This window comes from Symsagittifera roscoffensis, chromosome 4, assembly GCF_963678635.1.
Source record: "Symsagittifera roscoffensis chromosome 4, txSymRosc1.1, whole genome shotgun sequence".
Classification (NCBI taxonomy): Eukaryota; Metazoa; Xenacoelomorpha; order Acoela; family Convolutidae; genus Symsagittifera; species Symsagittifera roscoffensis.
In genome coordinates this window covers 32,786,028-32,810,008 of record NC_087065.1, presented here as the reverse complement: position 1 = coordinate 32,810,008, position 23,981 = coordinate 32,786,028, and the positions used below count along the sequence as shown (strand labels likewise).

General features: G+C 34.0%; 1 protein-coding gene across 5 annotated transcripts in view; it reads left to right on the top strand.

Moving 5' to 3' along the window:
- LOC134844376 (uncharacterized) overlaps positions 1-22,905 on the top strand; it is a 75,688-nt gene extending 52,783 nt beyond the window's left edge. For 2 of the 5 annotated variants that reach the window (XM_063861030.1, XM_063861027.1), the window contains 9 exons: positions 1,201-1,330; positions 2,011-2,192; positions 3,222-3,383; positions 9,713-9,754; positions 9,842-9,922; positions 13,993-14,067; positions 14,829-14,921; positions 21,829-22,264; positions 22,558-22,905. In XM_063861030.1, coding sequence (XP_063717100.1) covers positions 1,201-1,330; positions 2,011-2,192; positions 3,222-3,383; positions 9,713-9,754; positions 9,842-9,922; positions 13,993-14,067; positions 14,829-14,921; positions 21,829-22,264; positions 22,558-22,564 — 1,208 coding nt within the window. In that variant the 3' untranslated portion in view covers positions 22,565-22,905. The other 3 variants (XM_063861028.1, XM_063861029.1, XM_063861031.1) reach the window with 3 other exon arrangements.
- Positions 22,906-23,981: the final 1,076 nt, after the last annotated feature.

Below are 23,981 nucleotides of genomic sequence, written 5' to 3'. Positions count from 1 at the left end.
ATTTTCCTTAGGATAGAATGGAGTCAAATTTAATGTAACGTCAGAGCTTTTTCAGTCCCAGTGTCGAGAAATTTTGGTTTGAACAATTCATAGCTTATAGAGAATAGTCAGCAAAATTGATTCAACCCTTTTAATAAATTTTTTCATCCTCTTCACAGAGCTTCATGTGAAGGGAATCTTGAAAAATATGATCTTTTTTTGTTCAATTTACCAAAGTTATTTACAAGAGGTCACAATATAATTTTTTTTGTAAATACGGTGGTTGTATATTTCGTGCTTCTTATTCAGCGATAAGCTATTTCTTGTTAGTTTTAGCTTTTTTGTTTGCTTCTTACGCAAATCCGCTTTTTTCATATAAATGTTCTTATTACACTTGAAGCAAAGTATATTACAACGAACTTCCTCTGTTTTTCTAACCTAAGTCGCAAATGAAAGTGTTACTTTTGGTGACACTTTTGAATCGGTAGGCTGCGGTAGCAGTATAATATCATATGTGCTTTGATATTTGATTAGTAAAAAGTTAACACAACTGATGCATTTGTAATTCATCAAATGAATCAAAAAAGTCATCTGTTTCTACTAGCAGTACCCTGATAAAGGGCTCGATTTCAAAAGTTTTCCAACTTAATGTATCCCGCAGTTTTCTCAAAAGCATAATTTATACATAATTGGGCTTCGTGCTTTCCAATTCATTACTTGCAAAATTGTGTCTTTTTTATATTTGGTGCTGCTTTTGCTGCATCGAATTCGCATTTTATTAGCAAATGTAGCTGCGTTATTGGTGGCTAGTTTTTGGGGATTTTGAGCATGCGAGGCTGAGTTGTTAGTGCGTAACCTTTTTTCAGGGACTTTCAACGAATTTCGTTTTGTTCCAGCCTCAAAGCATTTTTTAGAATACCATTTTTTGAACTCTTTGTTTAGAACTTGTTTTTGTTCATTCAATGTGTAATTTTATCTAGTATTATCCTGAGTTAGAGTATCGGTTTAGAGTGTTCTTCTGCATTTTTATAAAAAAAAATTCGAGCATTAGAAATTCCAAATTAGTGATTAAAAGTTGAGCGATGAGTTCCGTGTGCGTGCAACTAAACCGCTGAAATTGAATAAAGGCTTAATATTGAAAATAGCGACACAAACCGCGGCGCGACTTATTTCCTCTAAATGAGCCAACAATATTTTGACTGTATGCCACTAATTTCGCAGTGAATCCCCTGTTGCCGATGCTGATTGACTTCAAGCCCATATCTCCTAAGGAGACCCTGGTGGTTTGGCACATGAGGGAGGAGAATTTGGGCGGCAGCACAGACTTCTTCCAACTGAAGACATGGGACACGTAAGTTTTCTAAATGTTCTCTCATTTTCATCAGTTTTTTTCCAATCAAGTTCTGAACCATAACAGAAGCTCGAACAGAATCAGCAAACAATATGCAAAGATTTTTTTTAGAGTTTAAAGAAAATTTTCCAAAAAATCCCAGCAACAATTTTAGATGCTACCCTGGTTTGCACCAGCGGATTTTTTTTTTGGGGGGGGGGGGGGGGGGGCGGACGCTTTTTTCCATCTCAGGGGTTCGACCCCAGCCGACCCGAAGGGTCCCCCTTTGTACTATTTTGAGATATCCATTTTTGGCTAACTGACCTTAAAATTTTTCTAAAGGCGCCTTCAGTGCCAATATTTAATAATTTTGAGGAGGGAGCGCGCGTCAAAAAACTTTTCCAAAAAGTGCCTAAAAACGTCTTTTTTGGCTTGTTTTTCCAAAAATTTGCCGGCGGTCTTAAGTGATTTAGGAGAGCTCAGAAAATCAATTTGGTCAACCTAAAAAAAGGTCGACGAAATTTTCGACATTTTTTGAAAATCCGCCCCCCTCGAGAAAATCCTAGATCCGCTCGTGCTGGTTTGTTTAATGATGATTATTTCCATTCTTTTGAATACTTGTCATTTTGCTTATAAAAGAGGTTTTTAACCAATGAGTTGCATTTTTCATTGAGAGTTCCTGGATATCAAAGTGTTTTCAGTGACAGTGGAGACCCAGAGCCGCTGGAGGAGAAGATCCAGTCTTCCTCCAGTGAGGAAGTGAGGGACTACTCGTGGAAGCTGACTGGCTTGCAGAGGGACAGAGTGTACATCGTGCAACTGAGGTCCTGCAACAACCAAGAACTCTGCAGTCCATGGTCAGAGGAAAAAGTGCTCAACATGTGTAAGTTGTTATAATACAAAGCAGCTGCAAAACAGAACCTCTGCATGCATTGCTTCATAATTCATACTGATTTTCATAACAAGATTAGCAAATGTGAGCAGTTAAAACACAATCATAAACCGTATAAGGATCACGATGATTACTGTCCAATTGTTACAATTGAACAACTGTTACATTCCCGTACCCAGGGGCGGATTTAGGGGGGGCGGACGCTCCATCCCTCATGGATTCGACCTCCTGCCGACCCAAAGGGTCCCCCCTTTTGGTGCTTTTTAAGAAATCCATTTTTTGCCGACCGACCCTAAAATTTTTCTAAAGGCGCCTTTGGCGCCAATATATACTAGCTTTGAGGAGGAGCGCGCGTCAAAAAAAACGCGATTTTTTTGTCAAAATTTTTCAAAAAGTGCCTAAAAACGGCTTTTTTGACCTATTTTTTCAAAAATTTGCCTGCGGCGCACATAATTTGGCAAAAACAGGGACCTTTTACTGCTTTAAAAGAGCTCGGAAAATCAATTTGGTCGACCTAAAAAAAAAAAAAGTTCGTCAAAATTTTCGAAAATTTTTTGAAAATCCGCCCCCCCTCGAAAAAATCCTAGATCCGCCCCTGCCCGTACCTAAGAAATTCTTTAATTCTGCCAATAAATACGTAATGTCCAAATTCTGATCAGGAATTCTTTGTGAAATGTTTAAATAAAGCATGGATTTTCTAAAAGTCCTTGATTTCTAATCCAATTTATGGTCAGAAATTTTCAAAATCTACGCTATTCGTAATCAGAAAAAGCTTATTTCTTGTCTAATTTTTGGTCAGAACATTTTCAAAATCTAGGCTCTAAATTTTTTTACTTTTAAATATTCAATTTGGAAATTTATAAATCCTTTCTATCTAGAAAAGCAGCCTACGTTGGGTACAGCTTGTTCTTGAACAACTGCAGCAACCATGACCAGAGAGAGAATCAAGAAAACGATTTAAAATGGCAAAATCTGAACTATTAATCAAAGTATTGACGCTGTGTGTCGCTTTTGTTTCAGCGGACCCTGTGATGCTGGGGCTACTGGGGGGTGAGCAGCAGGTTGAGTCAGCAAGGGCCTCCGCCGTCCTCATATCATTCTTCGTAGTCATCGCAGTCTGTGCTCTCCTCCTCACTGCAGCCGCCCTCTTCATATCCAGACGCAAGTGCAACGAGAAGAAAAGTAAGAAAAACATGGTCCTGCTTCGCAGCAATTGTCGGTTTCTGTGCGGGTAACACAGAATGAAATAATATATATTTTTTTATGCGATAAGAAGATTTAGAGACAGCTCTGAAGGCTAGTAAATAAAGCATAATTGACTATCGTTTTCTTCAAAAAACAATCAAAACAAAATTCTCAAAAAATATCAAAAACTTTTTCTAACTTTTTGCAGGACGTTTTCAATTTTTCAAGAAATTTTCTTGCAGGATATTTTAGATTTATCAAGAAACTTTCTTTTCTATTGCCAAAGAAGCGCTGAGTGGAGCTTCGAAAACGAGTTTTTCTGCAAGTTTTACTCATTCAAAAATAAACTATTGATCGAATTACAAATGAAAAAGCTTCAAAATTTCATATCAATTGTGAAAAGAAAGAAAGATGAAAATGAATTCATCTATCTATTATTTTTATATATTTAAAGGCGGGCTTCACTATCTTGCCACATTTAAAATTTTTCAACGCAATATCTTTGCATGTTTATCGAGGGTTTTTTTCACGTTTAAGCTATATTGTATTTTGCAATGGTTATTCTTTCGATTTTTTAAAAATTTCTCAGACTTAAAAAAAAATTTCAGAAAACTCAAATCCAGTTTTTCATAAAATTTGATTTTTCCAGCCTGTAGTTGGGAACTGTCAGTGTACTCTCAAAGATTGCGAATCTTGCCTCCGAGTATGGCTGCTAAAATTTTTGTAATTTCCGAGATATGACGCTATTTGTGATTTTTCGAAAATTTTCAGGTAACTTAATTTTAATTTTTTTTTCAAAATTCGAAATTCGTATCCCTGCTGTTCGGAGCTGTCAGAGTACTATTAAAGGTTGCGAATATTGCCTCTAAATATGACTGCTAAAATGCTGAAATCTTTGTAATTTTCCAGATGTGAGATTTTTCGTGATTTTTTCAAAAAAAATTCAGAATTTATATTTGAAATTTTCTTTAAAATTTGTAACTCCTAAGCCTGTAGTTGGGGGATGTCATTACTCTCATTTTAATTTTTCCAGAAATCTCAGATTTCTGAAAATTCCAAAAAAAAAATGAATTTCCCAACCTTGCAGTTGGGTACTTTGAGGATACTCTCAGGGGCTGCAAATCTTGCGACCAAATGCGACTTCTCAAATGCTTTTAGTTTCCGAGAGGTGACTTGTGTTAAGTCTTTCTTTCTTAAAAATGTTCTAAGAATATGCAATTTTTCATGGGTTGTCAAAAAATTGAAGCACCTGAGGTGCGTTACACGTTAGTACACTTGAAGACAAAGTATCCCTGTTATCTAGTCATGTCTAATTCCTACCTGAGTTTAGCCCACATCTATTCCTGTCCTGAAAATATATGTTTTAAGAATTTATGTTTTTTTTTAATAAAAACAGCATAAACATCATAAAGAATTGATTTTTAGCGTCTAACCATGAGCATTTTACAAAAACAAATTGAGTGTTTTTAGTCTAAACCGTTGAAATCTGATCTTTATTTCAAAACTTGATATTGAAAATGGTCCATAGTTTTTCGCGCACTTGACAATTTTCGCTTTTCTGAGAAATACTAACCTGATTGCGCAGTTTTCTCACCATGTCTAACTGAATTTACTTTTTCAAACTAAACATATAGCGTAAAACCAGTTTTTCATAAATTGTTCTAGGTGTTTATTCTTGCTGATGTGATGTGATAAACACTTTTCTAAAATGCCCACTCGTTTTTTGTCAATTTTGGAGCACTAAGTATACATTTTCAAGATTGCTCGTATCAGGCAGAAGTTTTAGTCTTAAATGTTCCGACTGCCTTGTGATTTTTATAGAGCAGTTTGTTTTCTAAAAACTGATGAGTTTTTGCAAAATATGAAGTACAAAGTCATAGATTTCGCTCCCAGTAACGTAGCTTTCGTGACAGCCAGCCTGCTTCAAACAGTTGGGAACGATTTTTAAGACGGATCAAATATCCACTCATGCATTAATAGCGAAAGATATATCGCATGTTAATTGTCCCAAATTAGCCATATTTGCAATCTCTTAACATTCATAACTTTAGAAAGAAGAGTCAAAATATCTTATGATTATGACTATATCTTATGTCAAAATATCTTATGATTATCGCGGGTAAAATATCTTTTTAAGTTTGAGCTAAGGACGACCAGATTTTTTGAATGAAACAAAAATTCAGCAAAAAAGCTAGTTTAAAAATTGGATTTTATCTAAAGAAAAAACAGCATCCGAGCACAATAAATCCCTCATTTTTTTTCAAAAAATAGTGTAAGCAATTACAAAAAACGAATACTTCTGAAGAACACTCCTGAAGAATTTTCAAATTATATCTCAAGTGTTTAGAATTGTATGAATTTATTTGATTGAAAAATCTTATTCCTGTGGACTCCTGAATTGTTAATTGTCCCAAATTAGCCATATTTGCAATCTCTTAACATTCATAACTTTAGAAAGAAGAGTCAAAATATCTTATGATTATGACTATATCTTATGTCAAAATATCTTATGATTATCGCGGGTAAAATATCTTTTTAAGTTTGAGCTAAGGACGACCAGATTTTTTGAATGATACAAAAATTCAGCAAAAAAGCTAGTTTAAAAATTGGATTTTATCTAAAGAAAAAACAGCATCCGAGCACAATAAATCCCTCATTTTTTTTCAAAAAATAGTGTAAGCAATTACAAAAAACGAATACTTCTGAAGAACACTCCTGAAGAATTTTCAAATTATATCTCAAGTGTTTAGAATTGTATGAATTTATTTGATTGAAAAATCTTATTCCTGTGGACTCCTGAAATGCCTTAGATAATGAATTTACATCACTCTTTGACTGAAAAACATGCATCTAAAGATTTATTTAACTCTAGATATGAGTGTTTCTCCGTTATTCGTCCAAATATTTTCAAAGAAAATGACGGAATATTTGTGCTCGGGCTGTTTCTTTTCGCCCGGCAAGTTTGGGCTTTTTAACTGGCACATTCTGATGGGATTTTTTATACCCTTCAAAAGGTGATGTCTTGAGCTCAATTTGAAAAAAATATATATTTCATATGTGATTTTTTTCTAAAGTTACGGGGGTTTAAAGATTACCATTTATTCCAATTTGGGACGTTAAAACTCTTTATATTTTGCTTTATTAACGCGTTAGCGCAGACTTAATACGTATTAGAAATCGTTCCAAATTGTTTAAAGAAGGCTATTTGTCATGATTGATACTTAACTAGCAGTAAAATATATATCCTTGTTTTTATATGTCGTGTGGAGCTCATTTTAAAAAATATCAGAAATTCGTCCTGAAAGACAGTTGGATCCTGAAAAGTTGGATCCTATAGATCCTGAAAGGCAGTTGGAATTCTAAGGGCTTTGCCATGATACGAGCAGTCTCGTTAAAATTGTGTTCGATTTAAATTTTCTAAGGATTAAAGGTGGTAGCTTACATTTTTCTTGATAAATTTTAAAGTTTATATGAGAACTCGTTGTTCCGCCGTTTCTTGGAAAATTGGGTTGCAGAACCGTTATTTCTCATCCGTTATTTCCCAAGGAATTGTTTTGTGCAGAATACTTTACTGGTTGTTGTTACTGCAGAAGAATTTCCTGACTTTTCAGGAAAGCGTTTGTTTCAAATCAGGTGCGGATCTAGTAATTTCTCGAGTGGGGGGGATTTCCAAAATATTTTGAAAATTTGACTTTTTTTAGGTCGACCAAATTGCTTGCCAAATTAAGGTCGACCATGATAGCAATTTTTGGTTGTTGTTTAGCTTTATCTCTAAATCTGATTCTAAAAAATTGACGCCGTGCTTGATCATATATATTTTTTCAATCCTCAGTTGGAACCAAATCTCCCAAAGATAACTTACCTAATTTTGAAACAATTCGTTATAAGAGGATATTTTTTTCTATATTTTTTTCTTTCAGGGGTCTAGATTTAGACAACCTTTTTTTGATTAAAAAAAACTGTTTATTTATCTGTTTCAGCTGTGAAACTTGTGATAAACTCACCTTTTATTCCAATCTAATCCTGCACGTGTATAATTGAGCGCTGAAGCATGCCGAGGGGTGGGCGGGGGGGGGAAGGGTTGGTTTGCGACTGTTTTTTCGCTCAATTCTGGTTGCCAAATTTTTCGAAAGGGTCCCCTTTGTTATAATTTTACGACATCTAGTTGTTGCTAACCAAAATGAATAATTTTCAGGGAGGAGTGTGCGCTAAAAAAACGCTATTTTTTTGTTCAAAACTTTCCAAATAAATTGCCTAAAAACGCTTTTTTTACTTGCTTTTGTATAAAACTTGCCTACGGCGCAGAAATTTTCTGACAAAATAGGGTCCGTGTAGTATATTATCGGAGAACTCGGAAATTCAAAAAAGGTCGAAAAACCGCCCCCCCCCCTAAAAAAATTTCTGCGCACGCCACTGATTGAGCGGCTGGTCTTCCTAAATCAAAACCAAAAAGTGCTGTTTTTCACGCCTCATCTTCATCATATTAGCACCCTGGACCTGGCTTAATATCTGTTGACTGACCAAGCTATTTTTTTGTTAACAGCGTTTAAATACTCATTCATCTATAACTTTATGTTATGTGGACTATTGATTTGCTGAATTATAGTTTTTACGTTTTTGGGTTTTGAATTCAAAAATTTTGAGGTTTGCATTCATCTCCGAAAATGTTTTTCGTTTTTACAGATGATCTTAAAAAGTGCTATTTCAATTTTTTTCAGTATATATTATACAGCCAATACTATTGTTGAATTTTGTTCTTTCTTGACAACATTTTTCGCATTTGTCTCTTTTTTTGAATTTAAACAATCAACAGGAATGCTCCAGCCTTTAAAAATAAAAGTTCCAAAATGTCGATGAGAATTGTGAACCTTGCTAAAAACTCTGAGAAATTCTGAAACCTGACACCTGAATTTTTTAATCAGAACTTGAATTTGCGTTTGAATTTTGAACTTGAAAATGAGATCATGAACACAAACAGATTTTCACTAAAAACTTCATTTTTAGCTTTTTGTCTGCTGAAACCAGAAAAACAATACCAAAAACATGAATCTCGAGGCGTGGAAGTAGAGTTAAACGTTTTTTCCCGTGGAATCTTCAAACCTGGAATCTGAAGCCCAAAACTTGAAACGCAAAACTTTGAGATGCAAAACTGCAGCTTATGGTCCAGAATTTTACCTAGATTAAAATTTAAACCTGCCAATTAATTAAAACTTAAATCTGCAAAGTGAAAATTGAGCTTACAATGTATAACCTTGAAACGTATATCCTTCAAATCTAATTTGAAAAATAGAGTTATAAAGACTGAAAATTGAAAAACTAGCCTGAAACTTGAACCCAAAATAGGAATTTTGAAAACTGAACCACTGACTTGAACCTTAAACTCAAAAATTGAATGAACCCGTAACTTCGTTTATTGAGCTTAAGCTTGATTTTTGAGCGCTGAAACTAAATCTTAAAATTTGAAAATAAAAATTTAAAAATATGGTTGAACGCAAAGTGTATACTTGAGTTTTCGAGCTGAACATACAAACTTGATTTTTAAAAACCTAAGCCTCGGCTCTAAACCCAAACATGAGCTCAATCCTTTCACATAAACATGAGTCTTCTTATTTTCACCCACAAATTCAAACCTTGCGCTTAGAGACTTTTAACTTGACCCTGAACGCGTGGTGTTAAATTTGAAACTTTGAAACTTGAAGCTTGAAATGTAAAACGTGAAACTTTTAACTCAAGCTTGAAATTAAAACTTATCATTATCGAAATTTAGGTTTTCTTAAGAATCTATTAAGTTATTTCTGTAACTAAAAATTTGGAGCTCAAAATTTTTTATTTTAATTTTTAAAACTACTTTCCAATGTTTTGGCTTTTTGTCTACGACCTTGAAACTAACTGGAATTCTACGTGCCCTAATTTTTGGCCCACAGCTTTTCTTGAAAAACTAAAGTGAACAGAAATTGCTCCCATGTATGCGAGTCGTAGTTCTTTTGCCTTGTTGAGTTGTTTTAGGGTTAAAATCAAGTTAAATGAGGGTTAAGTTCAAGTAAGCGAAACATGAGGATAAGACTGAAAGAGGGAGTGAAAGTGAGAATTTAGCACGATATCACCATGAAGCATTAAGGTAAATGATGTTACATGTGTCATGAGCACATCGTTTCAAAACTCAATTTAGGCTTCTCTAATGTTACACTCAGGACCTCTTACCCCCTTTAAAAGATATATTTCACTTATTGATTAACTTTTTAGGGATTTTGCGCGACTAAATTGGTTTACCTCGACATGATGCATTTTATAAGTGGACAATCGCCGTTAGCTTATAACTGTTTCAGTGAAAGAAGAGCGTTTGGCATCCAGAAGCGCCGATGGCTATGGTACGTTATATTCATGAGTTGCTTTTCGATTTAATCTGCTCCTACTACTCAGAACACCCGTGGAATGATTCAGCTCTTGTTTTTCAGCATCGATGCCTTCGCGGACTGTGATGAGGATCCCTCCACCCTCTCCTGCCAACACCAGGAGCTACAGCACACTAGACTGGTGTAAGTCATCTTTTGTTTTCCTGGAAGAACTATTTAGCTACTGTAACTCCAAAGGTACTATAACTTCAGTCATGAGGTTTCCACGTTCGCATTATTGAAGACACGCCAGGAGTTCTGCTATGTTAAGCTTCTTGCTAGAATCTTAATGACTCATTTTTTATCATAATCTTGATGTTGTTGACTTTCTTAGACATCCTAAACGCTCAATTAAGAACAGGTAAATTTGTGTCTTACTGATTCCATTGTTATTAAATTGATTAAATCTTGATCTTTGATGCATTAATGATGCATCCCGGCTGAAATTACTGGCCCTTGTCAAACAGCAGTAGTTAACAATGACCATTTAATTTTAGTGAGCCTGAATACTTTTTCACTTAAACTTAGCCATTTATCGAGACAGACAGCTGGTCGATTAATATTGGCTACTTAACAGTATCTCGTATTTGTGTGATTGACATTTATAAAAAACTGATAGCTATTATAGAACACAACTAGCTAACAAAGAGCATCCTGTTGCAACTAGCAGACAACTTTCTGACCACAAAACATTGCCAGATAAAAATTTGATTTTGTAGTTTTTTCTGCCGTTTTGGGGTAGGATAGAGTGAAGGCCCCGAAGATTTGAAAACGACATCTCATCTTAAACAGTAGTGGGTAGGGAGATAACGGGCAATTGTTCGGTCATAATTTTCACTTTAGATCTCTTAATTTCAGCTCAGATGCACTCGCTAAAAGAAAGGCAAAATGACACATGTTTTTAATTTGCTTTAGTTTTACAGAATAAGCGCTAAGCTAAGCATAAAAGATTCTTGAAATTCAAGGACCTTTAAACTGATTAGTTTTTTCTTGTTTTTTCTAAACTGATGAGATTTTTGCCGTTTGTCATTTGATTTTTTAAAAACTAATGTACTCCGATATAGAGTAATGTAATGAAATATAATGAGTACTTTTGCGAACTACAGGGGCGTTCCAACCGGATACTAGACCTTTTCCCAATGAATAAATTCGTTCAAAGAACACTTGAGTTAAAAGAAATGATAACCTTCGCGAGCAGACCTTTGATGTAAGCAATATCATTGAGAAATAATTAAAGCCAACATCATTCAGGTTAGGTTGTAACTAGGCGGAGATCATTCGAGGAAGTTTTTTTTTTCAAAAACTTTTCTTTTTTTTAATTGATATTCAAATTATCTGGCACAATTTTTACCGTTTTTTCCAAGGCAAGGGTTTTATTTTGGTTTAAACAATTTTTGATTTAATTAAAAACTTTGTAATTTGTATAATTACAAATTTTGTTTGTGAAAAAAAATTCGATTAAACGCCTATGGCTCCATTTGCTTAAATGCGGAAGGGTGCTCAAAATCACAAATATTGGTATTCACAAAATACTGGTATATAAGCTTAACTGTATGGGTATCAGGGGACTTATTGGCGACCTAATTAATTCTTATCTCAGTAAACGTAAACATTTCGTTGCCATTGGAAAAAAAAATTCTAAAACTTCACATATATCGTTAGGGGTTCCGCAGGGTTCAATTTTGGGTCCTCTACTTTTCATATGATACATTAATAATAAGGTGAGTTGTTTTTTGGCACCACATGCATCTGTGGGTTTGAATGCTGATAATAGCTGTGTAACTGTTTTTTCAGAATAGGACCCAAAAATTTTAATGAACGAAGTGCTTTCACAAGTCTCCACTTGGTTAAAAGTCAATCGTGTGAGCCTGAAAATTTCGAAAACTTATTTTTTGAAATTCAATGCAAATTGCTTAAAAAACAAAGTTGTAATTGATGGATACACAATAACGGATGTGGATTGGTTAAAATATTTAATTTTACATATAGATAATCGATTGAATTTTCAATACCACGTGTCAACTGTGTGCAACAAAATTTCTAAATGGTAGGATTTCCAAGATTTTACCAAACAAAGTTTAAATCAATCTCAAAGACTTAAAAAGTCTAATTGCTACAGTAAACCGATTTTAGAGTATTGTTTAAATGTTTATGGTTGCGTTTTAAAAATGTTGCAGAAACAAATATTTATTTTACTGCAAAAACTTACAAAAAAACCAATTAGGTTTTCCACTGACAGTTTGTTCCAACAATCGAAAACGTGCACCGTTTTTGAAGTATATGCTCGTAAACTGTTACAATACTCAGCAGAAACTATCACAACTCGTAATTTTAACTCGAATTGTATTGTTACTCGAAACCGTAAATTGTGTATGCAACCTTCTTTTTACTGTGGAACTGAAATAGGAAAAAAAAAAACGAAATACATATAGAGCTCTTAAAAGTTTTCAACAATTTCAACAGACTAGAAAATTTACCCTAAGCTGACTGATCCCAAAAAATCAAAAAACGGAAACGTAAGAAATTTCAGACAATTATATACAAGGTGCAAATGACGTGTCCGAAGTTTTTTTTCTAAAAACATTCTAATTTAACGATATTTTTGTATTTGTATTACGCTACTAAGCTGAGTTTTTCTTGTAGTTTCGAGCGTAATAATGATGCAACTTCTCACAATGGTTTTATTTTGAACTTTACTCTCTGCAAGTAGCAGAAAAAAGATGTAACTTTAAACAATGGTCTTATCTTGCACTTTATTTTGTGCAAGAAGTATACCAGTAGAAAGAGAACATGTTGCCAATGAAATATACACCATGTAAATTAGTTAACCTGCAAGCATTTACTTTCTGCGGTTATTTGATTTATTCAATTAACCTCCTTTTTTAAGTTCTTCCGTCCCTTCTGTTTTTACATTTTGTCAAAAGAAAAATTACTATAATACTTTGCAACTAATTTTAACACAGAGGCAAAGCAAAGTTTTGCATCAGTTGTGATCCAACACAAGCCGAGCAATGCAAACTAATGAACAAAACTTCAATTTGAAAAAAAACTAGGGTGACCAACTTGAAAGAAGAATGAAGGTTTTTCGGAAAAATGAAGAACTCAATTTTTTTGAAAGAGCTGAGAAAGACAACCACTAGAACTAAATGAGCTTTAAATGTCCGAAAAATGTTGTCAATCTTTTTTTGAAACTTTGAGTATATGCAAAACAACCAACCTGAGTTATTAAAAGCTTTTCCATTCAAATGACACAAAATAAGTTGAGAAGCCAATAAAAATGAGAGGAAAATTTTTAGGCCGCGTAAGGCTTTTAGGTAAAAAAAAAACAAAGAAACGAGAGGAGATTATACTAAGTCAAGTACTAAGTACAATGAAATTTTCTTAGAGCAACAGAAATATCAAAAGCAGTGACTTGCCAACTATGTTGAAAAAACACAAGGAGACGCACGAAGTGTGTTTGGAACGAACGTCAATTTCCTGTTTTCTGGAAAATCAACTAGTCCCGGCGCGGGATTTGCACCAGACTAAACAAAAGTTATCAATATTCACTGACAAAGCAAGTTCAATTTCTTACATTTTTGTAAAAGTTGCTTACGGGAAAAAGCCTAGTTTTCGATTACAAGACACTTGCTGTCGCAAGTGTTACTTTTAAATCTTTTATCCATTTTTTTCATGAGTCTCCAGTGTGGCCATCCATTTTTTCTGCATAGCATTGACTAAAATTAAGTTTCATACCAAAATTTCAACACAGAAATGTTTGAAATGAGTGCGTCTCAAAAACTTCATGAGCTATAGCCTGTCTACAGAAAAAAATCTGTAATGAATCAAAAACTGATAATCGATTCAATCGGATCTTTTTAATCACCCCATACTTAAGGCATCGTAGCTTTCAAACCTTCAAAAGATAAATTTAGTAGAAAAGTTGCTTGAAATGATACACTTGTGATGATACAAAATTGATAAACAGTTTATCAGTTTTGTATCATCACAAGTGTATCATTTCAAGCAATTTTTCTCTCAATCGTAAATTCTTGATTTTTTTGGCGCAATTTCTTTGTCTGAAAACAAAAACATAATACGTTGCTAATGAAACGTTGTACAATTTTTTTCTGGACATAGTTTTTGAAAAATAGAAAGAACCAGAGTGATTTGTCTTTTTTCTTTTCTCACCTATTTATTCAGGAAAATAAATGATGTGGTTTGTTGTGTTGCAGCCAACACGTATCGTCCTGTACTTGAATTCGAAAATCAGCATCCGAAGACCCCTGTGCCACCTAAAAAACAAACAGGTGAAGTGAAAGAACTGTTTTGCAGCTAACAAACACTAACCATCACTGATATATGTAAGAGCATAGGTATTCGCCTTTCACTCATCGAACTAGCGTGTCGAGTAGGGCACTACCTTTACGAAGACAACGCAACTCTAGTTTTCGCGAAATTTTATGAAAATTTTGTCGACTCTTATGTCACTCAGTTTGATTCTTGGAGCTGGCCCAAAAAAAGTGCATTCCGGACAAGTTAATGAAAAAATGGATAAAAATTACATTTTTGAGCAGTTCTTGAAGGATGAAGACCAGTAGCGGATTTATGGACGGGGGGGGGGGGGCGCACTTTTTTTCTTTTCAGGAAATCGAACCTTTCACCAACCAAAGGCATCTTTTAACGCATCTTCTAAAACGCATCTTTTAAAATGCATCTTTTAAAATGCCTGGGGTGCAGAAAATTTGGTCAATATAAGGTTTTTTTTTTACTGATTTGGGAGACCTCAGAAATTCAATTTGGTCGACCCAAGTAAAAAGATCATCCAAATTTTCGAAACTTTTCTGAAAATCCGACCCCCCATCGAGAAAATCCTAGATCCGCCCCTGATGTTGACCTCTCCCTCAAATTTAGTTTTACAGGATTTTTAAACCAAAAATGAATGTCTTAAACAGTAAAAATGGGCAAACCTTTCGAAAGACTTGGTAACCAGAATTGAGGTGTCGCTAGTGCTCCTGGGGTTGAAAGGTTTCGATACATGTGAATGAATCAATTTTCGATTTGTGCGCAGACGCTGAGATTCAAACACAGAGTGATCCAGATCTTCTGGAGCATATTAATCGGGTGAACAAGAAGCCACCACTGGCTTTCCAGAATTCGAGTCGTAAGCAACCAGAAGTGAACTAATCAGACATAATAACTCATTTACCTGTCTTTGAGAGCATTGAATGGAACGCTTGTCTTTATTTAACCTCATCTGGTTCTGATTTCTGAAAACAATTCTTTCCTGTTTTCCTTTTCATTTACCGCTGAGAAAAATTTTTGACCTATTTTTTTAAGGTATTTTTGGACAGCTCGGAAAATAAAATTGTCTGACTAACAAAAAATTGACAAAATTTTCAAACTTTTTTTGAAAATCCTTGGAGAAAAATCTGATCTGCTCCTGGTTAAGACAAATCACTCGACATCTTGCAAGTTTTGCTTGCGATAGCCGATTGGGATTGGAGAAAATAAACATAAATCCTAGAGGAAAAATATGATTACACACATCACGATGAGCTTGAAATTGAACACTGAAATGCAAAATGGAAACTATCAAGAAAAAATGTACGTGAACAATTGTACAAAAAAATTGGTTCTCCTTATTTTTTTTCTCAAAGAAAGCTCATAGGGTCTACGCGTAATAAACTATTGAGTTACTTAAGGTCTTGAATTGGAGGCTTATAAGGCGCGTAATAAACTATTGAGTTAATTAAGCTCTTAAATTGGAGGCTTATAAGTCTTAGAATTTGTAAAAATATTATTTGACAATAATTCAAATTGTTAATCACAACAAATGAATAGCATGATTTTTAAATTTTTATTATCCGCGCTTTTATTGGCTGCAAATTTATTCACAAAGAAAACACAATAAAACAAACTCAATTTGATAAGTGAATAATTTTTTGCAATAACAAATAAGATATCTTACGGGGATAGTTAACTGCGCAGCAACTGGCAATTCTGGTATGCATTTTCGTTTGTTTCTCATAGCGTTTTGAAAATAATTGCTTATATGATGAAATCTGTTTTGGCCAGTTCTTCTGGAGCAAATTAGTCGGGTGAACAAAAAGCTACCACTAGCTTTTCAGAACTCGGATCCTAAATAATATAAAAATGTTCAATTTTGAGCTAATCAAACATATTAACTCATTTAACAGCTTTGGATAGCAATAAATGGAACCCTGGTCTTTATTTAACCTCATTTGATTCTGATTTCTGGAATTAATTAGTTCCTGTGTTTTCAATTTCATTTTTTGCTGAAAAAAAATTACGGCAATTCCTACCTTTTTGTTTTATGGTATTGTTGGAGAGCTTGGAAAACAAAATTGTCCCAACGTTCAAAAAATTAGACAAATTGTCGAACTTTCTTTGAAAATCCCACCAAAAAACATTTATCGGCTTATGGATACAACACATTATCCGATTTTTTACAACATTTGCTGGCAATAGCCAGTTGGGATTGGAAAAAGCAAAAATATACCCAAGAGTAAAAAATGACTGTACACAATTTGATGAATTTGAAAGTTAACACCGAAATGCAAAATGCAAAATAACACGAAAAATTGTAAGTGATAAATTGTACAAAAAAACTGATTCACTTCATTTAAAAAAAAGATCATAAGGTTTAAGTGTACTAAACTATTGAGTCACCTTAGGTCTTGAATTGGAATTTTATACGTCTTAATTTTTGTTAAAATTGATTAGGCGAACTATAACACACTGTTAATCTTAACAAGTTCAATGCTTTCTTTTCTAATTATTTGCCGCGCTTTTTTTGGCTGCTACTTTTTTCATAAAGAAAAATTTCAAAAAAAAGTTTTTTGATGTGAATCATTTTTTGCAATAACAAATAAGATATCTTACTGAAATTGTTCACTGTACTGAAACTGAATACTCTGGTATACCTTTTCATGTGTTTTTTGAAGTGTTTTGAAAATTATTGCTTGCTTTTTGGCTGTTTTGGCTCAACAATTTTTACTAAAACGTGTATCTTCTCTTAACTATTTTTAGAATTCGATAAAAAAAACAATGAATAATTTATCCGCCTTTTGTAGCATTTTATTTTAAAAACTTTGAAATATTCTGTTTACTGATTTACCGAAACATCATTTTTGACGCTTTTATAGCGTGTCAAAGAATCGATACTCTGACCTACTGATGTATTGGGGATATCAATAAAAAAGATTGCATTATGAAATTGTGTTCGAACAAGACTGCTGTTAAATCAAGGCGAAACTTTGAATGATCCAACTCGGCTTTAAGGCCAATTAAGTTTTTTTTGGTTGGAAAATTAATAAACTTATTTATTTTTTCTCTTTTTCTTATCAGTTGATCCTCTACTCACTGATGTAACCAATAAACGGTTGTATTAAGCTTCTTGTCTTTTAATAATCAGACCAAATGAGTTGAGCCAACTTAATTTGAAACGCGATAACTTGCCGCTGACGCGTGTTACAAGAGCGCAACTTATTGCGCGTTAATAATTGAAAATCGACTAAACAGCAATATTCAAACTCTATAATTGTGTTAAAATGATTACAGTTAATATTTTTTTCTGAATTTTTGTTTCAAAACAATATATTTCAGAAAAAAAATAAATATTGTGATAGAAATCTAAAGAGTCAAAAAAGACAGAATTAAAAAATTTAAACAAAGTCAAAAGAATCGCCTATTTTTCTGACTTTTGTAAAAATCGTGCAGTTTTTTTGCTTTGTTTAGTTTGACTCTTTAGACTTCTATCACAATGTTTTTTTCTGAAAGATATTGTTTTCAAACAAAAATTAAGAAAAAATGCTAACCGTAATCATTTTAACACAATTATAGAGTTTGAAAATTGCTGTTTGGTCGATTTTGAATTATTAACGCGCGCAATAAGTTGCGTTCTTGTAACACGCGTCAGCAGCAAGTTACAAAAGTCAGAAAAATAAACGTTTTCTAAAATGTTGGATGCTTGCAAATATTTTTTTTCTTTGCATCCATTTCAATATAAGTTTTATTTAATTCCGAAGGCGTCTTTTGAAACTATTTATGGTTGTTGAACCACAAATGGTTGTTGTAAACAGTAACAAGTGGTAAAATTTTGGAAAAACTTGGTAACCAGAAGTGAGGATAGAGGAGTGGGGCGGCTAGTGGCTAGTGTTCCGGGGGTTGAAAATTTTCAGTAAATGAGATTGAAGCTATTTTCGATTTGTGCGCAGACGATGAGATTCAAGCAAAGAGTGATCAAAACTTTCTGTAGCATATTAATGGGTTGAACAAGAACCCACCACTGTTTTTGCAGAAATCGAGTCGTAAGCAATCAGAAGTATTCAAATGGATACTAATGAAACGTAATAACTCATATTACTGTCTTGGAGAGCAATGGTGGAACCCTTGTCTTAGTTTAACTACATCCGTTGCTGTTTTTTAGAAATAATTCTTTCCTTTGTTTTCGTTTTCATTTATCGCTGACAAAAAATTACGGCATATTTATCAGTTTTTATTACCTTTTTGGAGAGCCCGCAAAATAAAAATGTGCAATCTAAAAAAATTTCAAAATTTTTGAACTTCATTTGAAAGTCCCTACAAAAAAAATCTGATTGGCTTTTGCATAAAACACATCACAAGACTTTTTACAACATTTGCTTGCGATAGCCGATTGGGATTGTAGAAAACAAATATAAATCTCAACAAGACTTTTCATATATCAGAGTAAAGCCCTGAATGTTCCGACTGTCCTTCACTTCACATCAAATAATTTTTCGGCTAAAATATAGAAAAAACCTATAAATTTTGGTCAATACCAAAGTGTTAAATGTTTTAGTTGAAATTTTAAGACAACATTAATACGATCGATTAGCTAGAATCAATTGATTTCAATTTGATTTTCTTTTGCGGGATAGTTTGCCACGCATAAATAGTTCGCGTTACACTCTCAGCAATATAAATAAGCTCTCCAATAAAGCAATTTTCAAAGCCCCAGAACTTCACAAAAAATAATCGGAGGAAAATATCTTTAAATTTAAACTCAAGAAGGTGATATCTTCAAGGGGTTAAAAAAATTGTTGAAGACTATTATTTCGATCGGCGAAAATTGACATAACAAACAAAAACCCACACCGAGCATAAATAATCCGTTTTCTTCGAAAATCGGAACAAAAATACAAATCTGAATGGCTTGCGTTCCAAATCAATTTAGATCGCAATAACTTGCCGCTTACGCGTGTTACACAAAGCAACTTTTTGCGCGTTAATTATTCAAAATAGGCCAATCAGCAATTTTCAAACGCCCTTAATTTTTTTTTAAAAATGATTACAGGTATAATATCTTTTTTCTGCATTCGATTTCAGGACAACATTATCTTTCAGATATATAAAAAAATTAAACCTATTTCTATTATATATTTAAATGCGGGCTTCTATATCGCGCCATGTTTAAGCTTTTTCAACGTATTATTTTTGCATGTTTAAGCTATATCGTATATTGCAATTTTTAAGAATTTTTTTCGGTTTTCCAATTTGATTTTAGTAGTTATTTTAACGAGTTTAAATTAAGCAACCGAATATCGAATTAGGGGTTTCGAATTTGGCCTCCAATTTTGAATGCCCGAATCATTTTAGTTAACGAGATAGACGATTTTTGAGATTTTTTCGAAAGTTTTCAAAAATTTCAAATAACAAAATAATTTAAAAAACTTGAAGTTCCCAGCCCTGTAGTTGGGTGCTGTCAGAGTACTCTAAGGAGTTACAAATCTTTCCTCCAAATTTGACTGTTCAAATCCTTGTAGTTTTCGAGATATGACGTTTTTTGTGACTTTTTCAAAAATTTTCAGAAAACTTAAAATATTATTATGTTTTAAAAATCTGAAACTCCCAACCCTGTAGTTGGGTCCTGTCAAAGTAATCTCAAAGATTGCGAATCTTGCCCCCAAATATGACAGTTCAAATCCTTGTAGTTTTCGAGATATGATGTTTTTTATGATTTTTAAAAAAATTTCAGAAAACTTATTTTAATTTTTATCACAAAATCTGAAATTCCCAACACTGTATTTAGGTCCTGTCAGAGTACTCTCAAAGACTGCGAATCTTGCCTCCAAGTATGACAGCTCAATTGTTTGTAGTTTTCGCGATATGACGTTTTTGTGATTTTTTCAAAAATTTTCAGAAAATTTAATTTATTATTATTCTTTAGAAATCTGAAATTCCCAACGCTGTAGTTAGGTCCTGTCAGAGTACTCTCAAGAATTGCGACTCTTGCCTCCAAATATGACTGCTCAATTGTTTGTAGTTTTCAAGACGACGTTTTTTGTGATTTTTTCAAAATGTTTACAAAGTGTAAATTAGTTATTTTTCAAAATTTGAAATTCCCAACGCTATAGTTCGGTGTTGTCAGGGTACTCTAAAGAGTTACAAATCTTGCCACATGCGATTGCTAAATGAGACTGCTCAAAAGCTTTTAGTTTCCGAGATGTGACGTTTTGTGATTTTTTCAAAAATTCTCGAACTTATCTACAACGAAATTCAAAAAATTTGAAACTACTAATTTGATGAAGATACAACCTTATTATCAGCGTACACCCAGGCGTCTCAAATCCTTCCTTTTAATATGAATGCTCAAATCCTTTTAGTTTCCGAGATAAGGAGTTTTTTTTTCAATTTTTTTTTCGGGACACTTAGGTGTAAAAAAATTCACAAACTTTTGGATTCCTAACACTATAGTTGGGTGACTCTCAGTGGTTGCAAATATGGCCTCCAAATTTCTCGGGAGGCCCATTAAGTTAAATTTAAAAGTTCGAAATTACCAACCCTGTAATTGGGTGCAGTCAGAGTACACTAAAAGTTTGCAGATGTTGTTTCCAATATATGCGGTTTTTCAAGAGTTGTCGAAAAATTTCGAAGCACCGAAGGTGCGTTAAATAAATTTAAAAATAAAGAGTCGAAAAAAGACAGAACAAAAAAAATCTGCATCAAGCCAAAATATTATACGCCTTCTTCAAAAGACGGAACAATAGACATTCTTGCTTTCTTGTCCTGAGGTTTTTTGATAGTTATTTGAAAATCGCTTGAAAATTCTTTTACAAAATGGCAATTTTTAAAACTTGTTGGTAATTTGACACGAAAATTTAGGAAAAGTTGGTGTTTCATCATTTCGTGTGCACATTGTTATCGATACTTTTGGCTGGTTTTTCACTAACCATTTTTGACGTAAGTTTTTTATATCCTCTGAAAGATATTGCTGCTCGGAGCTCAAATAAAATAAAAAATAAAAGCTGTGATCATTGCTAATTTGCGCAATTTGGTTTAATTAAACCAAAGGACAATTTTGTGTCCTTTTAACACGCGTCAAAAAGTTTAAATAGCGGTAAATTGCAGTTGGAATCGTCAGGGTTTCGCCTTGATATACGAACATCATCGAGATCTTGAATGACTCATTGACTCAAGGGTTTTGAAGAACCAAAATCATTGTAACAAATTTTTCATTACGATTACAACCAAAAAGGTGAAAAAGAAAAATATAACCGTGTTTTTCTTATTTTATCGAAAAACCGTATCATTGCGATATAAATAAAGTAGCTAACGATAGGTCATTCTTTTAATTTTTTGTACTTATGAAATTGTTTGGGATTTGTATGATCATTGTTTATGCAAATATGGAAATCGTTTGATTCGCATTTGGTTTCATTGTCAGCTAATGTGGGTAAGGTACACGCTGCAAGTTAATCACCTATTCAAATTGTTCCTATATAATTGATATGAAGCCAACTATTTGTTCAAAAAGTACAAAGTTTTTTAACTAATTTTAATCACTTGATAATTGCAAGCGTTTGCTAATTGATTGATTATATTGCAAGTATTCGTTTGCAGTTTCTAGTGTGCTGCTGAATAAAAACTGAATGGTGGAAAACATGAAACTGCTAATGCCATTTGATGATTGAAGGTATGATTTTCTAAAATAGACACTAGTTGCTGGTCATTTTCATTGCACCTTGTAGTGCTGAATGGGAATCTCTTAAATGTCCATATTTGACTTGGTCGTTTTTTTACTGCAGGCAAGCTTTCTGATGGAAGCAACGGAGGCTCCTCAGTCGGAGAATACCCGCCCTTCATGCTGACCACGCCCAGAAAGGGGGGACCTGTGAATGACCCAAACGGCTTAATGTACACATTCAGCCCAAGTGGCAGCTACCCATTTGACCACATAGACACCACTGATGCAGACGAGAGAGTGATGCAACAGCAGACCCCCATTAGTCCCCCTCTGGCAGGAGAAGATGGGGAAGGGGAGGGGGAGGGGGATGACGAAGGGGACGAGTTGGAGGGAGCACATCATCAGGATGAATATGATGACTCACCATATTCTCATCTTCACCACAGAGTCCAATCCCAACACCAACCGGATCACTCATCCAGATCACCATACGCAAACACTTCTCCACGCGGAATGTTTGCAGCTAATAACTCGACAACACTGTCCAGAACAGGAAAGTGAGTTGCAGTCACCTCCTTATAGCCGAGGGCTCAATTTAGAGAGCTCAACCTTCTACTTTGCATTCAAACCAGTATTCAAATGTTGTGTTACTATAATCTTACGTTTCTATAATCTTTCTTTAAATTACAGATGCCAAACAATTCAAAAACCACAAGGCACAATTAAACTCGGGCAAAAATGCCCCAAGCTTAAACAAACCAAGGCATTAAGTTTGTTAACTTTGATTTTTGGCTTTTGCGGACCGCAGCTTTTTCAATTATTATTGCATATGAACGTTTTTTTTCTTCAGAATCTGATATCCAATTTATGCTTGGCAAAAGGAAGTACGAAGTTCTATCAACCTAATGAACAAGGCGGATATTGTGGATTTGGGCAGAAATAAGCAGATATCCCAGAGCAAACAAAGACCAAGAACTGACATCCGATAAATTCTGTTCATAAAATGTATTGCAGAAAGTTCTATTGCATAAACTTTTTATTAATATTTTCAAATTTTGCTCAAAATTATAAATTTGTTGTTGCTCCGCTTCTCAGCAAATTGAATCGATCCATACTTCAATTGGTCTGATTGAAATATATATAAAAAAGAAACATCATCTAATTGTTCCACAAAACTTAAATGCCTAAATTGTTGTTAACGCGTTATTGCGTTAACATTTAATAGTAAAAATATAAAATTTTAGTAAGAATTTTTCTGAGCGGCGCAGGATGATAGGTGCGCGGATGCTTGGAGCTTCCCTTAGATACCCGAAAGAATACACGCAATTAACATAGTGGTGCGGCGTTGACGTTCAGATCGTCGGATTGTGTATTCGATCCGCTGCTACGGCATTGATTATGTGTGAAGACGAGCTCTCACTTGACCTCTAGCTAAAGGTTCACCACAGCATCAGGTTCACCTCGGCTGCAAGAGCTGGTATCTCATGAAAAATCTAGATGCAAAAGAAAGATGTGTAGTCGCAAAACAATATCTTCGCTCAAAAAATTAACTCAGTCTGGAATGTGGCGGAATAAGAGAAACCAACTATGCTTAGACAGCCTGTATAACTTTTCATAAATCCTCTGCGAACAGCAGAAATCACAATAGTCATCACGACCGTGAAGAGGGCAGGAATGCTTGACGGCCACTCTTTTGGGAGAAATTTTTCGATTTAAATTAAGAGAAGGGTTGCCTCTAAGGAAGGCTACTAAATTAAGTTTAAAGATCTCAGCTTCAACGGAAGTGAGTTTTCTAATAACATAAATTCGGCCCTTCGTCGCAGCACAACGAAGCCAACCGCTCGTTTCCCTCGCCAAATATGTAAATTGGTTAAAATAACCCGGAGGTTATTGAATACACGCTCTATATATCAGTTCACAAATTCACAAATTGGAATAATTCAATCAACTATGGCATCAAAACAATATTATAATAATTATCTATAAGGTAAAGTCAGAGTTGAAATATATGATTTCAATCCTCAGTTTTTTTTATTTGGTTCTTGTTTATCTGAAAGTACTAAAATTTTATTAAGTTCAGATTTTTTTTTGGCTTTTTTAACATTCACAAAAAACTGATGTGAGCAATAGCAACTTCTGATGAGCATTTACCATAAACCTGTCCAGTGCCTACACTTTTTTTGATCTATGCCTGCTGGTACCCACGATTTACCATAATCCAGCACGACTTTGTGTCAGAAACTTCTACGCAGTGTTTTTGGTCTGATTAGAAAC